The sequence below is a fragment of the Tuber melanosporum genome (genome assembly GCF_000151645.1).
Source record: "Tuber melanosporum whole genome shotgun sequence assembly, scaffold_94, strain Mel28".
Lineage (NCBI taxonomy): Eukaryota > Fungi > Ascomycota > Pezizomycetes > Pezizales > Tuberaceae > Tuber > Tuber melanosporum.
Genome location: NW_003299144.1, coordinates 286,104 through 310,171, shown reverse-complemented (window position 1 = coordinate 310,171; position 24,068 = coordinate 286,104). Strand labels below are relative to the sequence as shown.

At 46.6% G+C, this 24,068-nt stretch overlaps 5 protein-coding genes; 2 read left to right on the top strand and 3 right to left on the bottom strand.

The window, feature by feature from the left end:
• Positions 1–5,123: 5,123 nt before the first annotated feature.
• GSTUM_00012044001 (uncharacterized protein) lies at positions 5,124–6,193 on the top strand (the record flags this gene model as incomplete). XM_002842307.2 has 2 exons in its annotated part: positions 5,124–5,901; positions 5,987–6,193. The coding sequence occupies exons 1-2, from the start codon at positions 5,575–5,577 to the stop codon at positions 6,191–6,193; spliced, it is 534 nt and encodes a 177-aa protein (XP_002842353.1). The 5' UTR covers positions 5,124–5,574.
• Positions 6,194–9,469: 3,276 nt separating this feature from the next.
• GSTUM_00012043001 (uncharacterized protein) lies at positions 9,470–11,069 on the bottom strand. XM_002842306.2 has 6 exons: positions 10,935–11,069; positions 10,787–10,851; positions 10,696–10,730; positions 10,541–10,635; positions 10,251–10,435; positions 9,470–10,139 (listed from the first exon to the last, which is right to left on the bottom strand). Exons 1-6 carry the CDS (start codon positions 10,998–11,000, stop codon positions 9,779–9,781), a joined length of 807 nt encoding a protein of 268 aa, XP_002842352.1. The 5' UTR covers positions 11,001–11,069; the 3' UTR covers positions 9,470–9,778.
• A 1,213-nt stretch (positions 11,070–12,282) lies between these two features.
• Positions 12,283–16,454, bottom strand: GSTUM_00012042001 (uncharacterized protein). XM_002842305.2 has 9 exons: positions 16,368–16,454; positions 15,974–16,295; positions 15,677–15,915; positions 15,534–15,610; positions 15,407–15,469; positions 15,228–15,335; positions 14,246–15,159; positions 13,966–14,196; positions 12,283–13,909 (listed from the first exon to the last, which is right to left on the bottom strand). The coding sequence occupies exons 2-9, from the start codon at positions 16,073–16,075 to the stop codon at positions 12,836–12,838; spliced, it is 2,808 nt and encodes a 935-aa protein (XP_002842351.1). The 5' UTR covers positions 16,076–16,295; positions 16,368–16,454; the 3' UTR covers positions 12,283–12,835.
• Positions 16,455–18,990: 2,536 nt separating this feature from the next.
• Positions 18,991–21,140, top strand: GSTUM_00012040001 (uncharacterized protein). XM_002842304.2 has 4 exons: positions 18,991–19,314; positions 19,378–19,750; positions 19,808–20,591; positions 20,668–21,140. The coding sequence occupies exons 3-4, from the start codon at positions 20,230–20,232 to the stop codon at positions 21,080–21,082; spliced, it is 777 nt and encodes a 258-aa protein (XP_002842350.1). The 5' UTR covers positions 18,991–19,314; positions 19,378–19,750; positions 19,808–20,229; the 3' UTR covers positions 21,083–21,140.
• Positions 21,141–21,184: 44 nt separating this feature from the next.
• On the bottom strand, positions 21,185–22,515 carry GSTUM_00012039001 (uncharacterized protein). XM_002842303.2 has 6 exons: positions 22,363–22,515; positions 22,163–22,285; positions 21,975–22,083; positions 21,747–21,827; positions 21,594–21,683; positions 21,185–21,539 (listed from the first exon to the last, which is right to left on the bottom strand). The coding sequence occupies exons 1-6, from the start codon at positions 22,426–22,428 to the stop codon at positions 21,358–21,360; spliced, it is 651 nt and encodes a 216-aa protein (XP_002842349.1). The 5' UTR covers positions 22,429–22,515; the 3' UTR covers positions 21,185–21,357.
• Between the last annotated feature and the right edge of the window lie 1,553 nt (positions 22,516–24,068).

Below are 24,068 nucleotides of genomic sequence, written 5' to 3'. Positions count from 1 at the left end.
GATACCGGCACTCTGGTTCGTAGCTTACACGTATAAATATCCATGCTCTGCAGCATAAGTATCACTTACGATCAACCATTGATTAGCGGACCAAAAAACAAAGATAATTTAGTGGTGAAAAATACCCTACCAGACCCCTCCAATCCTTCCGGTCTTCCCTTCCCTCCCGGCAATTTTCGTCTCCTCCCGATATTCGTAGGAGTATGGCGGATCGGAGATAGCAAAATGAGAGGAAGAGTGCTTTTTTTCCAAGCTTAATATGTCCCACTAACGGGGTGATCCAGCCACCAAACATCTGCACCGACCCCAAGTTGTTCCCCAATACCATCCATGATCTACTGGAGTATCTCATCCAGGCCCTCATCTTCCATTTTCCTTTCTAATTTCTCCACCAATAATGTTCATTTGCGAGGGGGAGGGGGGGGTCCTTCTCTCCGGTGCTTTGCTTTTTTCTCTTTTCTCACCTTATCGAAAAGCCCCAGTCTCATTTCACTCTAATCTCTTTATACCGCTAGTGATGACTCGTATCTTAATCCTCATCGTTCACATCCGATGAGCCTACCGGTACTCGAGTAGAACGCGACGCAAAAATGCATCAACCGGAAAGAATACTGCACGAGCACAAGTACTCGTGCTGAAGAAGACATGAGAGTAGGTAGGAAGGAAGTACCCGAAAACAGGGGTCGTGAGTCCGTCCGAGGGTTCAGTTGCGCACGAATTTTTGCCATGTACGACGAGCATTTGGCAAATCCCTGTATTCGGGTACTTCTTGCCCGCTAGGAGCAGTAACCAAGGGTGTCATCCGCCATCCTCAGTCTTCCCTCCCTTCCCCAATCCACCCGTACATACATAGAGTACGAGTACATCCTGTGCTATATTTTCAACTTCCACTACCGGTACTATAATATCCTGGGAAAATCAAAGGATAAATTTTAGCGCCCTTGGTACTGTACTGTACTGTACCCCGGTGCGAGTATATCAGAATGATTTATATGCAGCGGAACAGATCCCATTCCTCACCTGGTATACTGCCCCGGGCACTAAACTGCGGATTGACGTTAGTGACCCTCCGTAGACCCGGAATTACAGCCTCGGATCGGGCGTTTTATGCACAGAATACCTGTACTCGAATAATTGTACTGCGCCAATCCATAATCGGGGAAAACTTTAATACACACGCCACCACCCCCTTCCCCATCCTTGTTCTCTGTCTCTGTATTCAACCCCCATGCCACCCTTTCGCAGAGCCGTACGGGTGCAGCACGGGCGCAGTCTGTTCTCCAGATAGAAAATTACCCCTACACCCTTCCTGGCTTCTACCGTACCCAGCAACTCGCATGGTCACATCACAAAATCACAGAAAAACGAGGATCAATCATTTCCCACACTTTCTGGATCACCTCAGACAGTACTCGGGGATGAACGCGGGTGACCGGACACTCAGGGATTAGGAGGTATCTTGATCAAGCAGTTTCCGTTCAGATTTGGTTTCTCTTTCCATTCCCTACGAGGGTAACAGCAACGGCGAAGGGGTTCCAGAATCCCTGGTTCCCCGACCAACCTCCATACCCCAGTGCCGGTACTTCTACACCAGAGTGGGGGTAAGAAAGAAACAAGTACTCGGTAAGCTTACCCGAGACTTCTAGCATTTTCCCAAACCTTAAGCAACTCAAGCTGATCTGAAGAAGAAGAGTCTTGCGATGGATAGTTGTTCTCTTAAGGTCCGTTATGCACGTGGCGGGGCGTTCAAGGCATGCACTACACTTGGTTCATACCCCTCCATCCCCGCAGTTTGACTCCCGTACTTGGCACGGCTCTATTACCGATCTAACCACTTACAGCTCACTACTATTCTCCAAATATAATTCGACAAAGTGCCGGTAGAATATACAAGTACCACACCAAATCTTAGAGACTCTTTTCTCTCTGCTCTCTCTCCTGAAAGAGCTTAGGTACAGTGCAGTGATGTATGTGCTTAAGAGCTTAGTACGGTACATATTCTGGTGCTGTACTGATGACCAACAAGAAGCTTGTCACGAGAAAGAACAGGCTTGGGAGGCAGGAGGAGGACGCAAATGCACAAAGATAAGGGAGCTTGAGCAAGAAAGCAAGCAGGGGGAAAACAGTCAAGTGCCGGACAGGAGACACAGGGAACCAACTACTCGAGTACACCGCGATAACATTCTAGTTCGCGTCACGGTTGGTTGGTGCATAGCTCCCCCTCCTCCTAAACGGCATATGGTACATTGTGTGATACAGAAATTGCGAGGCAGACCTCCTCGTTCCAACACCAGAGTGGTGTGTGGGCTCGTGTGGGGCAATTCGAAATGCCACAGTTTACGTACCGTGGGTCCGATTCTCACCCCCACTCTCCCGCCCCAAAAGTTATACTGCGACTAGGATCGAGTCTGCAGAATAAAGAGAGTGGGCGAGTGGAGAAATGTAGATGGATAACTTAATGCGTGGTGGCAGCAAGGCGTTGCAGCCTGCAAATGTTATTTCCTTTTTGCCTCTCCTCCTGCCGTGATTATAACACAGTACCGATACTCAAGTCGTTAATCAAAAGGTCATAATCCGATCCCATCATCGCGAAAATAAGACTGTCATGATCGTCTCCATTCTCTATTGTGCCCTGCCAGACCCCAATCCCAACAACCCTTTTCGGAGAGAGAAGGCTTAGGATGGCATCCATTACAGGGGTGTATGTTTAATATCATGGTTTGATTGTACCATTTACTTGTACAGTACAGTACACAAACTTGGACCTCGCCCACACCAAGACATTAGCTTGAAAACATAGAAACAAGAGGGTAACAATATCCGGTACTCGAGTACCGTACTGTGGAAAATAGTGAAGTACTGTTTTGGAAAGGATTCTATTATTTTATTTTTCCCACAATTTTTTGTGTGCTTTCAACTCAATTTACTGGGCCAGATGTTGTGATTGCCTTGGGAGTTAAAAAGCATCCTAGATGCGGTTCCCGATTGGGAACCCATGTGGAATATGTCTTAGGTCCCCAGTTTCGATCAATCTGGTCGTGTCATTTCTTTACACCAAGAGCCAGCCCAAAAAAAGGAAATACTTATCATACATTTTGGCAAAGCAATGAGCGCCGAAAAGTAACAGTTGCAATTGTTAAAAATTAAAATATGTATACTCCCGCTTAATCCTGTTTTTTTTTCTTTTTCTTTTCTTTCTTATTTTTCCTCACCATTCAACAGATGTTCTAAAAAAAACATGCTTTCGACAACAGATTTGTCTTGGTGCAGGCGAGGTCCAAGTATGCGACGGGATCATATTAAACAAACACCCCTGCAAGAAAAAATCGATGGTATCCTAAACCCCTTCTCCCTTTCGGAGTGAGTATAGTACTCGTACACAGAAGGAGAGGAATACCGGTACTCGACAACCGGTAGGAAGAACGAGGTGTTTTTTTTTTCTTTTTCTTTGTCTTCCCTTCCTCTGTTCGTTCATTCCCTGCGAACGCTCGCCCTTTTTCCCTTTCCTCTTCTCCTGGTTGCTTGTCCTGCGAGAATCATGTCATTATTCTTTGTCCGAGTGGTTCTACCTTGACTATGGGTCTAAGCGCCCCCCATTATTCCCACGGTTGCTCAACGCCATCGGATTCTGTCAAACACACTTCACCTAGTCTACCAAAACAGAGGAACGAACGAGAGGCGAGGAACACTATCTGCAATAGAGGAAGGCTGGGTTCATACAATACACAGACCATAGATAAACATTCCCCCCCAAACGGAAGATTAGATGACCAGTTAAAACGGAGAGAGGGGGGGGAACACAGGGCACGGGGGAAAAGAAAGAAATGGAAATGGTCGAAAAAAACAAAAATGAGACAAAGACACGACGACAAGCGACGAAATAATGAAAATTAAATAATGAGGAAAAAAAGAAAAAAAAACATGAAAATTACCCATGCGTTTTGCGGCAGCTGTCAAAACTAAAAGCAAAGAATTTCTCCTCATCGTACCAGGGACCCGGCCTCCCATTTCAGCAAGACTGCTGCCGCCCCCTCCCCCCAACACCTCACTAAGGTGTCGATCACAGGCGGCTAGTTTCTTTTTCTTTGTCTTTTTCTTTTTTCTCCTCAATAATTTATTTGTTTTCTGCGGTTTTTTTTCCTTTTCTCCTTGAAGCTGAGAAAGCGTGGGAAGCGTGGGGATTCCGTGAGACATGGTCGCCTGGACGACAAAACGACTGAGCTTGGTTAAAAGAGCCGTAAGATAGAGAGGCTGATCGGCGGTACTCAAGTAGGTATGATAGCTCTTTTTCCCCCCTTTTGCCTTGTTGTGTTGCTCGACTTGTAACTCTCTCAGTTAGCTCTCTACACAAGACTAAATGCTATGTCCAGTACGAGTAGGAGGAAACTAAAACAAAGACTCGCACAAACATGATAGCTCCCGCCTCCCCGTCCACCCGTCTACGTCTATCCTTGGGTGGCGCTGCAGAAATGTGGATTGGTTCAGACAAAGCCCTCTCACTCGCTCCCCCCATCGACTACTGTAACCCAATCACAGTGATGCCGAGTGATCTCTCTCCCTTCGGACAGAGCGGCGGAGTGAGAAAAAAAAAAAACCATGCGCACAAGTACGATTACGATACTGAACGTACGGTTATGGTACAGTTTGCCTGGCAAACCAGGTAACTTATATATGCCTGTATATCATACTAAAACCCTTCTCCTAACTAAAAGGTCCTGACCTAAACCGGACAGAACTCACGCGCAGGCCCAATAGGATGTTCGTGCGAGGAGGAAAAAGTAAAAACTCCGCACCAAATAGGAAATCAAGCCTAGGAACGAAAGCGGATGGGAGGGATAAAAGGGTACCGGTAGGGCGAAATATCGGGAGGATTGGGAGAGGGGGGTGGGAATGGCTTTTACAAATCCAATGCGAAAAAAGAAAGGAGACTTTGCATGGCCGAAAGGGCTAGGTCTAATCTGTGATGTGCAACACACGCGGTTCCGGGGCAGGGAAGAAAAGAGGGACAGGGCAGGGGGGTTAAACAGCCGATACCAGGTTTGGCACATCTGGAACAACGCATCTGGGCTGGATTGTTTGAACAGTTGACTGAGGGAAAGCTGTTAACTCACATGATTTAACGGGGTAGGGTATCATACTCGAGTACAAGTACTCGTAAAGTGAGTAGGCGGGAAGGAGATGGGGGGGCGCGTGTCGGGAGTGTAAGTGGCTTCCCCGATACCTGTAACCGTATTCGAGATGAAGCTTGTTTTTTTTTTTCCATCTTTACCTTCCTCTTTATCGTGACTTGGCGGTCCACCAATTACCGGTAGTATGAACCGAACTACCAGTGCACGATCTAAGTCGAGTGCACTGATCGAAAAGAGAAAGATGTTTGTTCTCGGCAGAACTTTACATTGTACGGGTGGCTCCCCGAACGCGGGGCAGAAGCAGCAAAAAATGACCTTTCCTTCCACTAGCGCCGCACCGCACAGTGCTCGAGTACGAAGAGGAGAGAAGGGGGGGGGAACTCGATAGATGACGGGAAGGCCTATCCTACATTTTCGACAAATAGCCGTATTCATTCCTTAAAGTATGCTCAACAGTTACCCTTTTCAGCGGAAAAGAAAAAAAAGCACCTACGATCTACACGATCCGAAAAACACCCAAGAATTTTGCCGAGTGACAGTGGGTGACTCCGCCAACAGACCCGCGGGCCTGTTTGAAAGACATATTGGTCGCCAGTCATCGCGGAAAGGATCCTACAGGAATGGCACTACTAGAAGCAGGATTTTCATGACCCACTCTTTCACCTCTTTTTCCCACGTCCGTTCCATTCCTTCCGGATACCGATATGACTGTGGTAGTGTTTTTGGGAAAGCCTTTCTCTCTCTTCTCGTTCCACTTGGACACAACCTCAACGTTTGGGCCCCCCTCCCTCCCCTTGTTAGCGTTTGCTATGACCCCCCCCCACTCTCATACCTGTCTGTTTATGTCGGGCGAATAGTGCTTCTTCTCCCCGTTCATGTGGGTGAGAAAGAGAAAGCGTGTAAGAGGGGTTACTCGAGTATATGTGTGTGTGTGCGCTCGAGTGCGCGTGGGAGTTCTTAATCTACTTGACTTGGTTTTGGCTTTCATGGGCACCTCCTCCTCCTGCTTACTGCTATGGATCTTGAAAGGGGTCTTGTATCGGGGTACAGTGTATGGCTGGTAAACAACTTGGAAGATTGTTGTCAACACTCGCTTCTTACTGGCAAATGGCACGCTTGTGGGACGCCTGCCCTAGCCGAATTGGTTATAGTGCCTGTATACCGTACGAGTATGGTATGATGGGGTGACGGGATACTGTAATTGTGCTAGAGCATCGAATAAGCTAAACAGGCAGTGCGGGAGAGAGGTGAAGTGAAAGTGAAGTATTAGGGGGAGAGGTCTGGGCAAGTGCGCGTTACCACGTAATTTACATATCCAGTGAGATTGAGAGAGGGAGGTTGGATCTATCATATCATCGAGTAACTGGCAAAGTCTTGTCTTCCTTCCTTTCCTACCGCGTGGACTAGGCTGGACTGGACTAGGGTAGACTGTTGGCTAGATAACAGAGTACGAGTACAATATGGTCAGCGAGATCAGCGTGATGGATGGAAGAAAATAAATCGCCCTGAATTTCAGAGGTGACCAAGTCATGCCCAAGCAAAGCAAGGCATCAAAGAGCAAGACCCGTTAACCTGCTTAAGCCATGATACCTACCTATAGAGGTGAGTAGTGCGGGGGGGGGATCGAGAGGTGGTGGGGGTGGGATAAGTCCGGACAGCTCGAATTGGCTCCAGCAGCGGACGAACTTTCGCTCAGGCAGGCTGGCCAGACTCCGAGCAGGGCGTTCCCATCCGTCTTACCGCTCTTCCCAAAAGCTGAAATCTCCCTCCACCTAACGCACAGTCTGCAGATGGCGGTTATTCTTTCCCTCCTTTCATTTTTTTCTTTCTTCCTTTCTCCCTTCCCCGGGGGTAACGACTGGATGGGATTGACGCGCTCACGGAAAACAGTTTTGAACCCGGGGAGGCAAGGGTCATTATCACAGAGGCAGTTATACGTACGTACGTATGCTACGATGCCAACTACGCCTACCTACCTATCTGCCTGGCTGCCTGACTGCCTGCCTGTCAAGCTGTGCATCGTAAAACCTTCCTGACAGGATTTGAGGAGGGGGGGGGAGTGGGATCGGAGTTGATGAGATTGGTCAATTATTTTTTTATTTGAGGTGGCGTAGGGGGGGGAAGAGTTATCTTTGAATCGGGCGTTTCTACAATGGGCGGGATTTATTTATTCATTATTGATAATTTCCCCATCTCCCCTGATTGAAGGGGGGGGATGGATGATGATGATCGTATTTGGGACTTTTTCCCTGCGCTATTATAACCTATAATACTGTACCAACCTTACAAAGTGTCAGGCAAAGTACTGTACAAGTAGACGGAACCCAAACCAGCTAACCAACCGAGAGAGAGAGAGAGCCAAGCAAGGCAAAGCAACCAATTTAATATCCAATTTAAAAATCGACGAAAATTGGTGGAATAACCATTATGATATCTAAAATAATTAACGATTGAAAAAAATAAAAAATAAAAACGAAGCGGAAAGAAAAGCAAAACGAGATGAAAAATACCCCATACAAAAAAAGTCCTCAAACAAACCTGACCAAAGCTTCTTTTCACACAAAATGTCACCTTCAAAGCTTCTTTTCACACAAAATGTCACCTTCAAAGCTTCCCCCCACCTCCTTCCCCATATCTGTCAAAACAACTGAAGAAGGAACTGAAGAAGGAAAGGAAAAAAAAAAAAAAAGGGTCCAAAAATAAATAAAATCGACCTATCCAATCTCTCTTCATTCCCCACCCCCCCCCCATCCCTTCAGCATTACCGTAATTCTCCTCATTTTTTTTTTTTCCTTTCTCCTCAGGTGGTTGCCCACGGTAACTTATCTCTGTTAACTATGGAAAAGAAAGAAGAAAAGGAGAAAAGAAAAAAAAAAAAACCGGGGCTTCCCTCCACTGTACGACATAATAACGTCCAACCACTCGTACGTTAAGCGGCCGTTACAATAAGAAGGGAGAAAGTTAAAAAAGTAATCTATGATACTCGTGGACACGGGAGGGCCTCCGGTGGTTGAAACCTGGTCTGATACCGTATCGTAATTATCGGCACAAGAGTTTGTTCTTTTTTTAAAAATAATAATAATAATAATGATAATAATAAGAAGGAAAAGAACTACCCATCACCTTTCCCACCGAGCCTGGTGGTACCGGTACTGGTACAGTTAGTTAGTCTACGTCCCCGCCACACACACACACGTATAACGGTAAGTATGATATCCTACTCGTACCGCATTTGAGACCGCATTTGAGGGAACAATAGTTCGTTAATGTACTGTACGATATCGTGCGGTCCGCCCGGCACGATTCGGGGCCAATTTCTTTCTTTCTTTCTTTCTTTCTTTTTTTTTCTCATTTCTTTTAAACCTTGGTCTTGCTGGCGCTTAGATCACCATATCATAGTTCACTTGGTGGAGTTACCTGTACAGTACTGTACCCGTATGGTAACAGTTAGCAGTGACAAATCAATCATACATGATCGAACATACAAGCGCACGCACGCACGCACGCTCACATACTTACACATAGTTGGGCCAGACAGAACTTGTGGTTGACTAGGCTGGAATGGTAAGTAGACGGCACTGCGACTGCATTGTGCTAACATGTGTGCGACAACAACGCATAGTATTTCGAAGGTCGGGTTTGAATTTCGTGGGAAAAATCCATTATCCCAGTGAACGGGCGGCTTCTGGCCCTTTGCCTCCTTCTTTTTTAAGGGATTGAGCTATCCAGCCTGGCCGGCGTGACCTCTAGCATGATCTGATACGTCACCTGTTTCTCAAACCAAACTACTAAGCCAGGAATACACACTTGCACCCGCGGCCCCATCGGGGGCTGGTGGGTGGTTGGGAGCCAGGATCGGAGAGGCCATAGCTTTGTCTATCTTATGGTGTTTTGTTTTTGGATCAACCTATTCGCCAATTCTGCATGAGGATTCGCTACTCAAAGCTGGTTTGCTGCAGATCACTTGCAATCACTCGTGCATGATGCAAATGAGCGCGCGCCTTTTTGCCCTTTCTGTTCACCTTTACGATTTGGCACCTTGTCGGGCTTCTGCTGCTACAGCATCAAGGAAGAAGTCTGAGGCGCTTTGCTTCAATGTTACAATATGTGCACGCGGGACGCGATGCTATGTGGCCGTACTGGAACCACTCGAATTCCGAGGAATGTAGAGAGTTAGTGTTTTACTTGGCTCGCTCCTTCCGTGCGCATCGATTGATATGAATATGGGATGGATGGACTAGAGATAATTGAAACGCAATGAATGCTAGGGCGTTTTCTCCACTCCCCGCTCTTTATTCGGGAGTTCCTAGAATACCGTAATTACCTGTTAAATGGGGGGGCAAATAGGGAAGTAGGTTTTATTGCATTACGGATGGAATAAGATAAGTGGCAGTCATAAGATGCATCTCCAAAGCATGACGGAATGAAGAAAAATGATAACAGAAAAATGCTAAAAGAAACCCCGCGGAGGATAGGAAATAAAAGAAAACAGAGGAATAGAGAGAGAGAAGGGGATATAGAAGAAAGGAACGCGAGATACCACTGTACCATACCTCCACAAGCTCACATTATCCTGAAAGATATAGAACTCCTCTTCTCGTGCGGCCTGTACAACTCCGCATGCGCACGCTATATTCAAATTAATACATCTAACAGCATTTTCGTCTCCTCCCGCCGCTCGAATCTCTAAAAACATCCTCCCACTCTCTCAAGCCGGCGCTGAAACCATCTGCCATGACTCTTCCGGGGCCCTTCCTTTTTCTTGTGCTCCCGGAGGCGTCCACCCACCCGCCCGAGTCCCCATATTGAATCCCACTCATCGGGTCGTCAGGGTCTACCTCCCCAAGCTCAATCTTGGTCACTATCATGTGCGCAAGTCTAGTGAAGACCTCATCCACATTCTCACCGGACAGTGCCGACGTTTCCATCGTGACGGGTATGTCCTGAAGGGAGGCCCAGCGGGCTGCTTCATTTGTCGTCACAGCTCTCTCCACTACCTCCACTTGCTGTCTACTCTCCTCTTCCGGTATCGGTGTGAAGTAAGAATGCGTGGTGGATGATGATGAGGGTATGTCAATGAGTTGTCCTCCTGAGCCTTCTGGGGGGGTGGAGAGGTCCGACTTGTTGCCCACGAGGAGCAACGTCAAGTTTGGTGAAGCCAGGGCCCGGGCGTCTGTCAAGAAGGTCGGCAGCGAAGTAAAACTTGGATGAGACGTAATGTCATAGATAAGGACAGCGCCAGCAGCGCCGCGGTAGTAAGAGCGAGTAACAGATCGAAAGCGCTCTTGCCCAGCGGTGTCCCATAGCTACAGAGTCAGCGATGGCCCGGAGTGTGAAAGACAAAAAACGGGTACAAAAGTGAAGTGATGGCGGAAAAGAAAATAACAAAAAGAGCGTATAGAAGGAATTACTTGGAGTTTGATGCGTTTACGGCGGGAGCCCGTACCAACTTTGATTATCTTCGAAGAGAATTCCACCCCGATGGTTTGCGACGATAGAATTCGCCCTGTTTTAAAGTAAGCGATGTGCCCACGAAATCTGCGCCCATGGTTCGAGTTTCTCTCACATTCTCCCCGGACGAACCGATGCAGCAAACAAGACCTATCCCCGTCTTTAGCCGAGCCTGGTAAAACAACTATATTCTCGGGAATGCATACTTTCCACACCCACTCGGTCCCAGTAATATGATCTTTGCAAGGTAATCGTACAGACTACCGAGTTCCTGCAGCCGCACAAGGGATAGGTATGTCAGTAATGTGACAGCGGGGAAAAAGGGGAGAGGGGAAAGTAAAGAATCGCGCGAACCTGGTCTTCTGGAGCGGACCTAGAGGATTCAGTTGAAGCACCTGAAGCAGCGCGTTGACGCGGCATGGTAGAGTTGTTTGAAGCAGTGTTTGGAAGAGTTGACGTTGGTGGGATGTTCGTTTGTGTATCTCGTCTTTCGTCTTTGTCACCCTTGCAAACTTCTGCAGGGTAATTTAGGGGCGCCAATCCAGCGGGATGAGGCTGAGATAGGGTGTGGCGGTGATGTCATTTTGCCCAACAGAATCTTTTCTATGATAATATTATGAACTTGAAGAAGGCTGCAAAAAATAAAATAAAATAAAAGACAATTAACCCAAGTATGAAACGATCGAGCATCATATCTAAAACTCAAAGAGAATACACTCTTCCAATTGTTCTTTCCCTAATAAATTTACAACGGAACCACGGCGGGTGTGCTCGCATCCGATTCCATGATTGACAGAATTGAGACACGATCACAACTAATCACTCAGGAGCTTAAAATCCCCCCGACCGTTGCCCACGATAGATACCAAAACCCCCACCAACCATTGCACACGGAGCAACAATAACATCACCTCTACCGCTCCAACTACGTGGCCAGAGTTTCACCCAGAGATCACGATATAGGTTACTTGTAGATGTAGTTATGTTACATCACTCGGTGAAATATACAATGTACACCCGGCTTCACCGCAGACGCAACATGCTGCAGTATCTGGCTCCTTTATCAGGCACTTAGCAGGGACAACCTTCACTTGACTAGACCATGTAGCAGATCACATAAGTTTACTTGGTGCACATGGAGAACTCTACCAACACAACTGAGACAGAATTCGTCGGGTTCTCAAGTGCTCCAGCCTTGGGTCTGTGGCAGGACAAACGCCTTTACTAAAAAGTACTTGACATATAATATCCGATATTCCATCCAACGAATCTGAGAAGATGGGCATTGTGATCGGCCTACAGTACGCTGCAGTGTAGTTAGCTCTCTCATTCTACGTTTCACTTCTCCGTTTTCTTACTTTTGATATTAGGCGATAGGTGAAGTGAAGGGAGGGAGAGCTTTTAGGCGCGAGTTCTGAGCTCAATTATATCCATCCACGTTTTTGCTTTGAACACAAATTGATATCCCGGAGTTGCCTGCACTGTGCTAGTGCAGTATGTATTGATGCTTAGCTTATATAGCCTTCAGATCATTTTATTCGATGGTCATGTTTGAATTCTGGGCGTGCAATTCTGTGGAATGGACTTTTAATTTATTTTAATTTATTTTAATATAATTACAACAGAAGTAGATACTATGGGGGTTTGTCAACTCTCATCTGTTTTCAATGGAAATCGACGGCCGAAGATAGTCTATACAGGATACCGTATATCCCAAGTCCGAATATGAATTATGTAGAACTAGACACCAGCCATGGCACTCTAGGGTAGAGTGTGTAGCTGCAAAAACTTTTGACACCCCCTAGTCTCTTGCATGTGGTATAGAAGGTAAAAGTGAGAAAAACAATTCCCTATACCAGCCGGTGAAACCAGTCCCCCCGCATTCAGAAGAGCACAGAAGAGGGGCTTGTGAGAGGGAAAATATAACGAGGCTATCAGATCCTGTGAGAAGAAAAAAAAAGAATACCCTTGAGAGAAACGCCCGTATTGTAATAACCCTAGACAGTAGAAAATACCATTTCCATCCGCAAACTAAATCCCAAACCCCGGAAACGTTTAAGATACAATACAGAAGCCTTAATTACACTGACCCACTGAAGATAAAAATAAAAAGAAACAATCTCCAAAGACGTTTGAGGGTGATTGAATCGGTGGAAGTATGAAATTGTTTTATTAGAGGCTTCAAATCCCCCAAGGACAGCGGAGAATGAACTGACAAACTCCTGGTTGAGAAAACCCTTTTACTACCCATTGTATTACACTTCCGATGCTACCACTAAACTCGGACCAGGGCGCATTCCGGGGTCCACACCAGATGGTACGCCTTCCTGATCACCTTCCTGGTGGGGCCCAGCAGAGCTTGAGGGGCTTCCGTGGAAATCTCTTGTACCCTCTCCTCTTGCCTTTCCAGATGAGAATCCGTTCGGCGTGTCTAGTGTTTTCCGTCCTCTCCGGTTTTTGGTGCCTGGTGTTCTTCCTCGGGGAACCGAAGACCCTGCACGCATCTTCTTGGTATAACTTCCAGGCGGCGGGGGGACAATTTCAAATCTAGTGGGCGGTATATCGTCGGTGTTATCGTCCTGCATGAATGACTTCATTTGCGAGTTCCACTTGCTAGGAGATGCAAATTTCATAGCCAATGGGGTTGCCCTCAGAGGAGCAAAGGGGGTGAAGGGGGTCTCGGGAACCTTTAAATCAAACGTATGAAGGGTCGGGACGATTTTGTCCATGTCCATGGCGTCCCCTGTTAAAGATCTACTACCATTCCGTCCCTGGTCTCCAATTGCATTGCCTCCTCTGTCTTCTCCAATATTGCTGAGTGCCGCCGGCTCAGGCCTTGGTGCGATTGTCGGCAAAGGCTCGTTAAGTTGCACAGCTTGGGATCGTCCAACAACATAAGGCGTCCAAACAAGCGCGTCTGGATTGAGCTTTACATACCCTTTGGCCTCCCACTTTTGGATATGGGCTTCAAGGGCGGGATAGTCAATGCGTAAGGCGTAGGTTCCAGTAACTGGATCCCGTACCAGAGCATTTAATGCCTCTAGACCACAAACGACGTCGTCCGGTGTCATCCCAGTGCGTTGTGAAAGCTGAACGATAGTTACTGGCGCTGATTGGCTACGGAGCTCATAACATAAAGTTAGTTTCCAATAGTTTCGATAGGACAACAATCCAAGATCAGAGAATGGCTTTTCGGGCGACCCTGTTTTATTTTCGTGTCTCGTAAGTAGATAAGAGAATGCAATAAGTAGATTCCCGTATCCTTTGCGCTGGTGTATCGGCAATGTCAAAATACAGGATACATTGTGCTGACTTGATATGCGTTTTTCCTATGGGATAGGTAGTTAGCTTTTGATCTCATATTGTTGATTCGAGTTATGTAAACCTTTGAGAAATATCCTACAAAGTGCATTCCAAACTCATTGCATTCAGTCATCACATAAAATAGAAATGGTTCCACATCGTAATATAACGTTTTGGATCCCAAGAACAGCTTTGCAAGCACACACAGATTTTGACAGTATAGTGAGTGCTTTCTGCCATCGATTTCAAAAACAGATATTGAACCATCTCTGTATACCTCATCGCCTGGCGGATGTTTGCTCTCACATTTCATCTGGGGAAAAGTTAGGGGTAGCTTGAAAATTTGTAATAGAAGGACATACCTTATGTCTCCATCCGACATACTCGCTGTTCATATACTTTAAGCAAAATTCGCATATCCACAACACGCGGTTTTCGCTGTACTCTTGTGGATAAGGTGCAGTATACCAAGTATCAATTTCGTATTCCCCGAAATGGATACATTCGATCTTCGAAGCATCCGCAAATCTGGTATTCCGGTCCCTGTTCTTTTGCTTGGGTTGGGGGTTGAGCGATGCAGATATTACCAAACGGGTTTCTTTTTCTGCTTCTGCCTCAGCACGAGCCTTTTCAAAGCGGTCTCTTTCCTCGGCCCCAGGCAGAGTTAATTCAGTAGATGCCTCCTCTTCAGTAAGAATCCCACCATAAGGTTTAGACTTTTCATTATCTTGGGGTGAGAAATTATGGAAGACTGGTTTGGGTATATGGGTCTTTGGCGGGGCTCTAGCAGTCGCAGATTTAAGGGGCCGGCCCCTGCGGGCGGGCAATTTCTCTGGCTTATGAACCTCTGTTTTCGGGCCCGACGGTATTGACTTCGGTTTCGGCTGGATGAGATTTGGATTAGAAATTGTTGCAAGGACAGTCGCTAATTTGCCTGGTGTGAGGTTTGTGATATGTAAGTGGAATTTGCGTGCCGTTTTTTTATAGGTAACAACTGGTGTTCGTGGTTCATATAATCTTTGTTTTCCTTTGGGAGGTGTATCCTGTATATCCGAACTTGTCGAGACAGCGTCTTGTTCTTCGTCATGGGAAATCTCCATCCGATGTTCATCTTCTGGCTCGAGCTCAAACTCACCATCCTCGTCCTCGCTCGTGTTCCCGTACTTCTTCTTTGGGAGATCGAATTTTCCTCGTTTTCTTCGACGAGAGTTTATTGCATCTTCATTTGAATCATCACGCTTCCGCTTTCGTTCCCTTAGTCTTGGCGTTTCTTTAGCTTCAAAGAATGATCACAGATTAGCATGTTTTAGGTGCAAACGTAACATGGTCTATATTCTTACTTACCCGTGTTTGGCCGCCTATAATGCTTAGACTGGGAAGATAAGCCTTTCTGACTCGATACTGGCTCATGACCCCCCGCAGCACATGATGGACATCGCCATTTTGATGTTTCTGATTAATATATGTTAGAAAGCACTGTTTTATCCTCCGAAGTTAAAGAGGACATGGGTCAGTCTTGTTACCTTCGTCGAAGGCTGACTTTACTCCACCACATTCATTAGCTTCACGATCGCATTGCTTGTGAGCTAAACATTACGTATATGTGTTAGTGTGTCATCGTACATGTGCATATAGAGTGTAGAGTATTACCAAAGGAGCCACAGATGCATTCAAGCGGATCTTCATATTCGGGGCTAGGATCGTTATCTTCGTCTTTGTCGCAATGTCTATCAGAGTCAATATCAGTATCTGGGCCAAAGGTCTATTTAGCTGAGCTTATAGCGGGTCCTGACATGCAGAGATTCTTCGTGGGCTTTTCGGCATCCTCGTCTTCAACACCTTGCCAAGGCTCCCCATTCTTGTCAGCTTGCCATTCCTCTTCCTCTTCATCATCCTCCCCGTATTCATCGTCATCATCGTCTGAGGAAGAGGAGACGGCGGAGGACGATTCAGAAGGCGATCTGTCATCTGCAGAGGACTGGTCTTCGGTCTCCTCGTCTTCTTCAGCGCCCCTAGGATCTAAGTCACCTCGCTATTCAACGTTCCATTAGCTAAGATTTCCATTAACTTAGAATGAAAATTAGTCATACCTTCCGCCTCCCGATAGAGCAAGTGGACCTCCGGGATCTGGTTGACGCAACACTTTCAATGTCACTGTCGTCCTCTCCTTCTCCACCCCTCAGACCCTCCATACCACCGCAGCCGGGGTCGGAGGCGAGGAGTGTCAACACCCGTGTATGTAGAGAAAACAACTTGGCAGCTTCGTGGTAAATCCGACTAACTGATCTAAACCTCCAGCTAGGCTTCCCTCCCCGGTATTAGATGTAGAAATGGTTGATCGTTGGAAGCTGTCACCGGCGGCGACAATTATTCGGTTGCGGTAGTTTGAATACAAGAGTTGCGATTTATGAGCTAGGTGCTTCCGATGTCAGGCAAAAACTGCCGCAGGGGGGTGGGTTTAGGGGGGTTATAGATTCCACAAACGTTGTAATTGTTGACTTTTCAGGAAACTTATAAACCTGCGGTTGAAAATAAGCGGAGATGGCGATTCCAAGACGCGTTGAGGGAAAGTGGATGGGAGAGCAGGAACATGTTGGTAGCCCCTGCACAAGGGCGTTCTGTGAAAGTCGTGGGAGTCGCGGTTCAAACTCTTGACCTTAGGGTAGCACAAGGCAAGCTAGTCTGCATTGAGGGCCAAGCATTCTTCCCTATGCGCACTTCCAGAGCACATTCAAGAATGCTTGGCAATGAACCTGCTTTCTCCACCAACCACCCTGGCCGCCTTCCACGAGTATTACTGTCTGATTGATCGCTGGAAACACAAAGGATAGAATTGCAGTTCGAGCATTATGGCTATTCCGTTCGAAGCCTTTCTCCCATATGCCATTATGGTTGGTGTAAGTAATACTCCTTAATGAGCGCTTGTTGGGTTTGAATCATCGCGAAACCTGCTGATGCAATGGGTTATTCTAGATGTTTGGCGTATCAAGTGTCGTGAGTTGCAATGGCCTCGGGTCTCACTCAATAAGAGACGTGCATCTAGAATGATATTGACAACAATTGCCATCATGCAAGGGTCTTGTTGTCGTTAAAAGACTCAAGAATGAGGGGAAACATCCGAGATATAATTTGGATGTTTGGGATCGAGTAAGGAACCTCTATGCTTGCTATGATATATTTTGATACATTGCTGATGATATGCTTGTCTTCATCACAGCAAAGTATCACCTCACCCGGCCCAGTAGTCACTCAAATTATCTGGCACCCGTACTGATGTGGGATTGTTCGGGATAGTGATGGACCGAGACCGACGTCTTACTGGCTCATTACGAGGACAAACCGACAACCCAGTTGCTCCTACTGAATTTGCTGTCAACTCCGAGTGGAAGGTAGAGTTTCCTATCTTTTACACTTTCTTGCTTCCTAGACTTAAATCTTATAGCTAACATAACCTTATCCAAATAGTTGTCCAAGAGACAGATATAAGGGCTCTGCCTACAGGCGTTTCGCAATGTTCCAATTTTGTAGTTGAGCTGTCAATATAAATTTGTCTTGTTAGCTTTGTCAAACCGTAATACTGGGGTCTCCCAGTTGGCGCCCTAATGTTCCCGCTATTCATCCTCCGGATCCCCTCAGGCTCACCTACAATCTGCTCTGTTCTGATATTTTTTTTTTTTTTGCGGCTTAGCCTCTGTCTCCAATCACAGGATGGTGTTTGTATCTAAGACAGGAAATAAAGTTTTCGGCTGAACACCCGAATAGGAAAACACGCAATTCGATAGCACAGGAATCTCCTCGGGAGATCATGTATGAGTCGCACCGCACGGTTGCATATTGCACTTGCTCCAGAACTCTAGCACTGGTATTAGGCGATGCCCATTTAACCTCCAAGCGAGTCCAAAGTGGGCACATAAAATTATTCATCCAATAAGCTATTAGGTCATGAAATCAAGACTGCGGAATAGGTAGTCGTTTACCAGGAAAAATTCTCCTTAATATTATCGTTTTGCTTTCCAGTTTCCTGAAGCTTGATTGTTACTCATACAGTATACTGTACTGCGAGGTAGGGCTTTTTATTGCCCACGAGTGAGGTGTAAGTGTCCGCGAGGTTCCGGTCGAGGAAACACCACTATTGCAATCGTGTGTGCAGGTGATATACGACTATTTTGGTGGCGTGACGCTATCATAGTATCGCTGGGGCAGGGCAGTGATTTCACAGCACATTTAGACCGTCACTCCAGAATATGTAGGGAGAAGAGCTAGCCCAAGGTATTGCTTGAAACCATTTCCTGAAAGGATAAACCTAGTGAATGCTCATGTGTACAGTATTGCCTCTCTCAGCGTTAGAATTCTACACGTACAACTAAATTTACCTCGTGCAAGATTTATTGAGAAAAACTTGTCACTAGAGCCATCCGAGTGATGGTGAAGCACAGATATTCGACTTAAACCCATACAAACCGATCTAGCTCTAGAGCTAATCCTTCTATGATATAAACTATAACTCCATGCCCAGCCCTAATGAGCCCCAAAGAAGAAAAGCTTGGACACACATAACTAGCCGAATCGTCTCAGGTGGTATACACCACCGGACTACTCACTACGTTCCAAAAAAAAACGCATTTACTAAGAGTCCAAGGCAATGCCGGAATCGAGAATGGTACTTCAACCTTTGCTTCAGGATCAAAACTTATTTTGCTACCCGTTGGGGGTTTGGTCCAATCACCCACCCCGGTGCCACAGCTTCCTCACGAAGTAAACCAGCAGGTACCGTGGGTGAGGAGGATATACCGGTACCGTCATATGGATTCTGGATAGACAAATGAGCTACGGCACTTACAATATAACCACCCACCTAAACCGTTGCGATACATGCCTTCTCAGAGATCACGCTGACCACTTCACCCCTTTCAACGCGCGTGCGTGCAAGCTCGAACAAAAAAAAGAAAAAAAGAAAAAAACAAGGTGCGAGCACGGTACGGTGCACTACGTATCGCCGTTATCGGTTACCAGGGAAGAGCCCGGGGGTACTCGAGTAGATCTGTTACACATGTGCTTGTGTTACTGCTCTTCCCCGACCACAAGTATCCGGAAACAGGGGTGGAGGGGTAATATTTTGTACGGGCACTCAGATACGCACAGATATTTTACCATATACAGCACTAGGGCATGGAGGCTAGCGACGAGACGGATAGGGAGATAGACTACGGGTCGCTGGGGGCGTATTGGCGGGTTCCCGCACCGTGAACGTATGTCGTCGGCCACTCTTGCCGCTGTCCATCTCATCGCTAATTGCCATACGCGAGTATTTTGCAAATCCATGTTTTCGGATACTTTGTGGTCGGGGGTGAGTAGGGTATGCACAAGACTGTCTGGATCGGGATGCAGGGTGTTACCGGTTTTCTTGGGTGTTGGCCTGCTGTGTGTATTGGTAAGTTGTGATTCTCCCGCCCGGAAACTGAACTTGACCAGTTGCCCATCCTCGGTAGGCTAGGCTATAGGGATATATTCCGACTATAAGAGCTAGTTCTGGGTGAAGCCAATATCATGGTGAGTTGCCAGGAGTGGGGGATAGTTGTGCTGGCCTGCGGACACTCGGCCTGAGTTGATATCCCTAGGTGTGACGTCTCGATTTTACGAGCACCTCAGGCGAAATATCACGAGTTTGGAGAAATGCTGCCATCTAGGCGGGCATCCAAGTCCGCGCTATTTCCACAAACGGGGTTTATCTTGTTTAGAACTCACATTGAAGCCTTGTCCTGTTCTCAAACACTAGCAAAGTCTGTGCATAGCCTTACAAAGACACAGACATACCGAGTGACATATGATGAGTCCGCATGCTCAACTATCTTCACTTGCTCATATCGGTACTAAGCCTATCAAGATGTTATGGAACAGTTACTTGAGATTAACCAACCAAATAGATTCCTGTCCATTCCGGTTAATGAGCCCATACCCTCTCATTAAGGCCATCCTTGTATGTTCCTAAACTGAGTGGAAGGGGCTTCCAGAGGATGCTCAATCACACAAGCCTCCCCGAAACTTTATTTCAGGAAACCGACTCACACCACGGACGTCTCTATGCATTACCGGAATTTATAGTACCGGCACCGGTACCGGCAGTGAGTGCTCGATAGTAATCCCCGAGTAAAGCAATCCCTGCTCTTGGGCCTTAAGGGTGAGAGTCATTCATCCAACTTGCTGGGAGATCTGCAGAACCCACTGGCACCAACCCAACTCACAAATACGCACCCATAAATTCATCCATACACATATTTAAATAAAAAAACACACAAACACACGGAACACAACACCCTATTCTTTTCGGGAAAACAAACCACTCCAAATGGCGGCGATGGCACCCCCGACGGCAACCCGAATAGATTTCAATCAAACCCGCCTCGACGAAGTCTACGGCAACCCGAACAACTGCTTCGCGATGATAATAGAGAACGCCTTCACTCCAACTGAGTGCGAGGAGCTAATCGCCCTTGCAGAGTCCACAGGTTCCTGGATGCCGGCGGCCAAAAACGTGCAGGTGCGGGATGCTATGCGGATCCTGCGCCTTGATGCGGAGACTGCCAGGGTGGTGTTCGAGCGGGTGGAGCCATTTTTGGACGAGGTTAGGCGGCCCGGGAAGGAGTTGGAGAGTATGATTGGGAAGAAGGGTGGTGGAAGTGGAGAGAAGGGGAGGTGGGAGTTGGCGGGGTATGTTTGCTCTCTTTTTTATATCACTTTGGGAAACTGAGCTTGGCTGACGGGCACCGGGGTCCGGGATAAACAGGTTGAACGAGATGCTGAGGTTCTTAAGATACGAGGAAGGACAGCACTTTAACCTTCATTGTGACGCCACATATAATGGGGGGGGCGGGGAGAAGAGGCAGAAGTCATTCTTGACGTTGCATTTATATCTTACGGATGACGAGTCTTCGAGCTTGAAGGGAGGATCGACAAGATTCTGGAGCCCGGACGAGGCGAAGTTTATGGATGTTGAGGCGAAGCGTGGGAGGGTATTGGTATTTCAGCAGAGGACGTTGTGGCATAGTGGGGAGCCGGTCACTGAAGGGACGAAGATTACTATGAGGAGTGATATCATGTTTGAGTGGGTTTCATTGAAGCCTCCGAGGCCAAAGGGGGAGAAGAAAAAAGGTGGGAGAGTGGATAAAAGGGTAGAGTCAGTAAAACAGACAATGGTTTGACCATGTAGGAATTTTAGGATACCAGAAACCAAAACCGCTGAAAGCAGTTCTGTTATCATATTTGCATAGAGACTATAACGCCCGTTTATGCCAATGGCTCCACCCAATTGAACCCTGATAACACCAACTCCAAAGAAACAGGTAAAGAAACCCCCGTGAATACCGTTACATTCATGGGAAACCCCGACAAATTATATCGAAGGAAGGGTATAGTTGGATTTACAAAAAATAGCCCAACCGTTTGGGGATGGAGCTTTAAGCTTCAGGATATGTCTCTAAATTGCCTGCTTGACCTTTTCACCTGCAGGGGGCTCATCCACAAAATCGGGAATTCCCGGTTCGGCCTGTAAGAAGCTCGGGACCTCCCCGCCGATCGTATCAGCATCCCATCCCCCACCCAGTTCTACCTCTTCACCTAAAGCCTCAAGTTCAGCATCTAACTCGGATTCATCGACATCTAGAAGTTTGATTAGAATAGCTGTATGATAGACGAAACAAATAACGTAAGTACCTTCTGGAATGTCGTATGATCTAGAAATGGACTCTTGAATATCATTCCCGATGTCCATGAGATCCGCCATCTCATCCTGAAGCTGCTCGACTGATTTTTAATAAGGTAGGGTAAGTTTCTGCCTGAATGTATTTTAATGATAGGGAGACTCACTTTTGTCAATATCGATCTTCCCATATTGCTTCTTGAGCTCTTTATTCGTGGTTTTTAACGCATCGACCGTGACCATAACATCTGGATTGGAGTTCTTACGTATCAGCAACCCCCGTCCCGGGATCAAGCACAAAGCAGCCAATATAGAGAGAGATACAGCCGACCAGAGATTATCTCTAGATGCAAGCAAGGGAACGAGGGAGAAAATTAAATATAATGAAAGCGGACTTTTGAGGTTGTCTTGCATCATTCCAGCCTGTTCCATGTTCCAGGATTGCTGTTGGAGCTGGTCCTTCTGAGACTCATACATCTTTCGGCGCTGTAGGACTTTGAGTGCCTATTTGAGATCAAAAGAATTAGAACAGAGTCCAAGATGAAGCTCGGGTTATAAGCACAGAATATGTGAGTCTAGAGACCTTTTGTTTCAATGCGCTCTTTCCGGGCCCATCTCGCATTTTAGCCAAGCGCTGCTGATAGGTGGAGAGCTCCGCATTGAGCTTTGAGAGTTGGACATCAATTGATTCGATCCGGGTTTCGAGCTTTCGAGCTTGTTAGACTTGATGTGAGGGATGAGGCTCCGCCCAAATAAATAATAGAAGCCGTTGGAAAAACTCACGTTCGAGATGGCGCCCTGGAGGTTTGGCTTTGGTGCAGTGCTCTTGGAGCCAAAGAGACGATTCATTTTGGAGGTATTGTCTAAGTTTCTCTCGAGTGAAGCTTGATTTTTGTGTCCCTGTGGGTTGGAGAGAGAGCGCGGCGGATTTGTGGCAACAGACAGGCTCTGCTAAGATTTGAATGACGATTCCCCAAAATCACTCACGTGATAATGGCTACCCTGAGCCCTATCACGCCGATCAGGAACAAGGGTCCCTCATGCTGTCCTAATTACCGGGCTCAATACAGTAGACTGTTTTGTGATTTCTTTGGCTAAAGAAGAAGAAAAATATATGTATAAGAACTGAGAGAATCATAACTTTCTAATCGGATATGCCTATGCTGCGCTATGCACCTTTTGGGTTCATAACTTCTACACCATACATCCATGCTGATCTACATTCTCATTTCACGATCTGAGATATAATATGCGGGATATCATACTCGCTCAAAGAGCGCTCACGACTGGAGTATTAGAACCCCTTTCAATACTAAATCCCTACCATCATTCTAATTACAGCTAACCAAGTAAAAATGATAGCTAGCATCTAGGCTTAAACTACCGGTATTAACTGAGAGCCCTCCTGCTCTCAGAAATGGATCACCCGATACTATACGAGCTTGGTGACAGAATTCGTGCCCCCTCAATTTATGATACAAAAATGGGAAATTTTGCTCGAGTCTTTAGGGCCATCTAGATATTATCACCCATAAGTGATAAGTTATTAGTAAATGACCACGGTACAATACCGGAAACAATGATAGTGGGGAAAGGGTACTTACAATTTTATATTTGTTTGACATACAAAAAGTACAGCAACAGTACCGCATCCAATCTGGACTCTACTAGTACTTGTAAGCTTAGCCATCATGGTGGAGGGAAAATTCTCCACGAATTTCGTCGCCAAGATCGTACACGTATAATGAGAGGCTGGTATTATACCAAAAAAGATGGGCAGTGTATGATTTTCCACTGAAAACAGCCATGTTCATGACCTTTCAACTATTGATATAGCGAAGTAATCCAAACTAAAACCTTATCTATATGTGAAATAGTTCCCCGGATTTTACTTTCCAACCCTTTGCAACTCCGTATCTAAACTAGCTGAGGAATTGTTAAAGAGAGCTATGGTTGATACATTGGCTCTGGCACAATTTCTGATGACTTCACATGGGAAAAGGCAAGGCTCGGCACTCCTCTCGACTCCGGCTTCACAGTGTTGCATGCCAGGGTAGCCAACAGTCCTCCTTTGGTGATCTGTGGGCACTTGGGGAGAATTTTGGAAGAATTTTGGACCATACCATTGATCTTTCGGTGAAGTATACCATGGTTCGAGTTGTCGCTCCGCCATTCTACCCTCCATTGTTGGCACCGGCCTCGTATCATTACCTCTGGTTAGTTTGGGCATCTGGCGCCAAGGACCCTACTGGTACCGGTATTCCAACTTGCTGTGGGAAGACAATGCGTCGTCAGACCCCGTTGCCGTAATCTAAGCATGAGGAATGCCAAACAATCTGGACTGGTCATGTCTCTGCTGGCATGGTATGACAATAGCAATCCTTATAATATAAAATTATTCTTCTAGACATTTTCTTTCGGAACCATGAGAGGAAACCGCTCACGTGCGCGTTGATGAGCCTGAGCACAAGACCGGAGCAAATGACCCA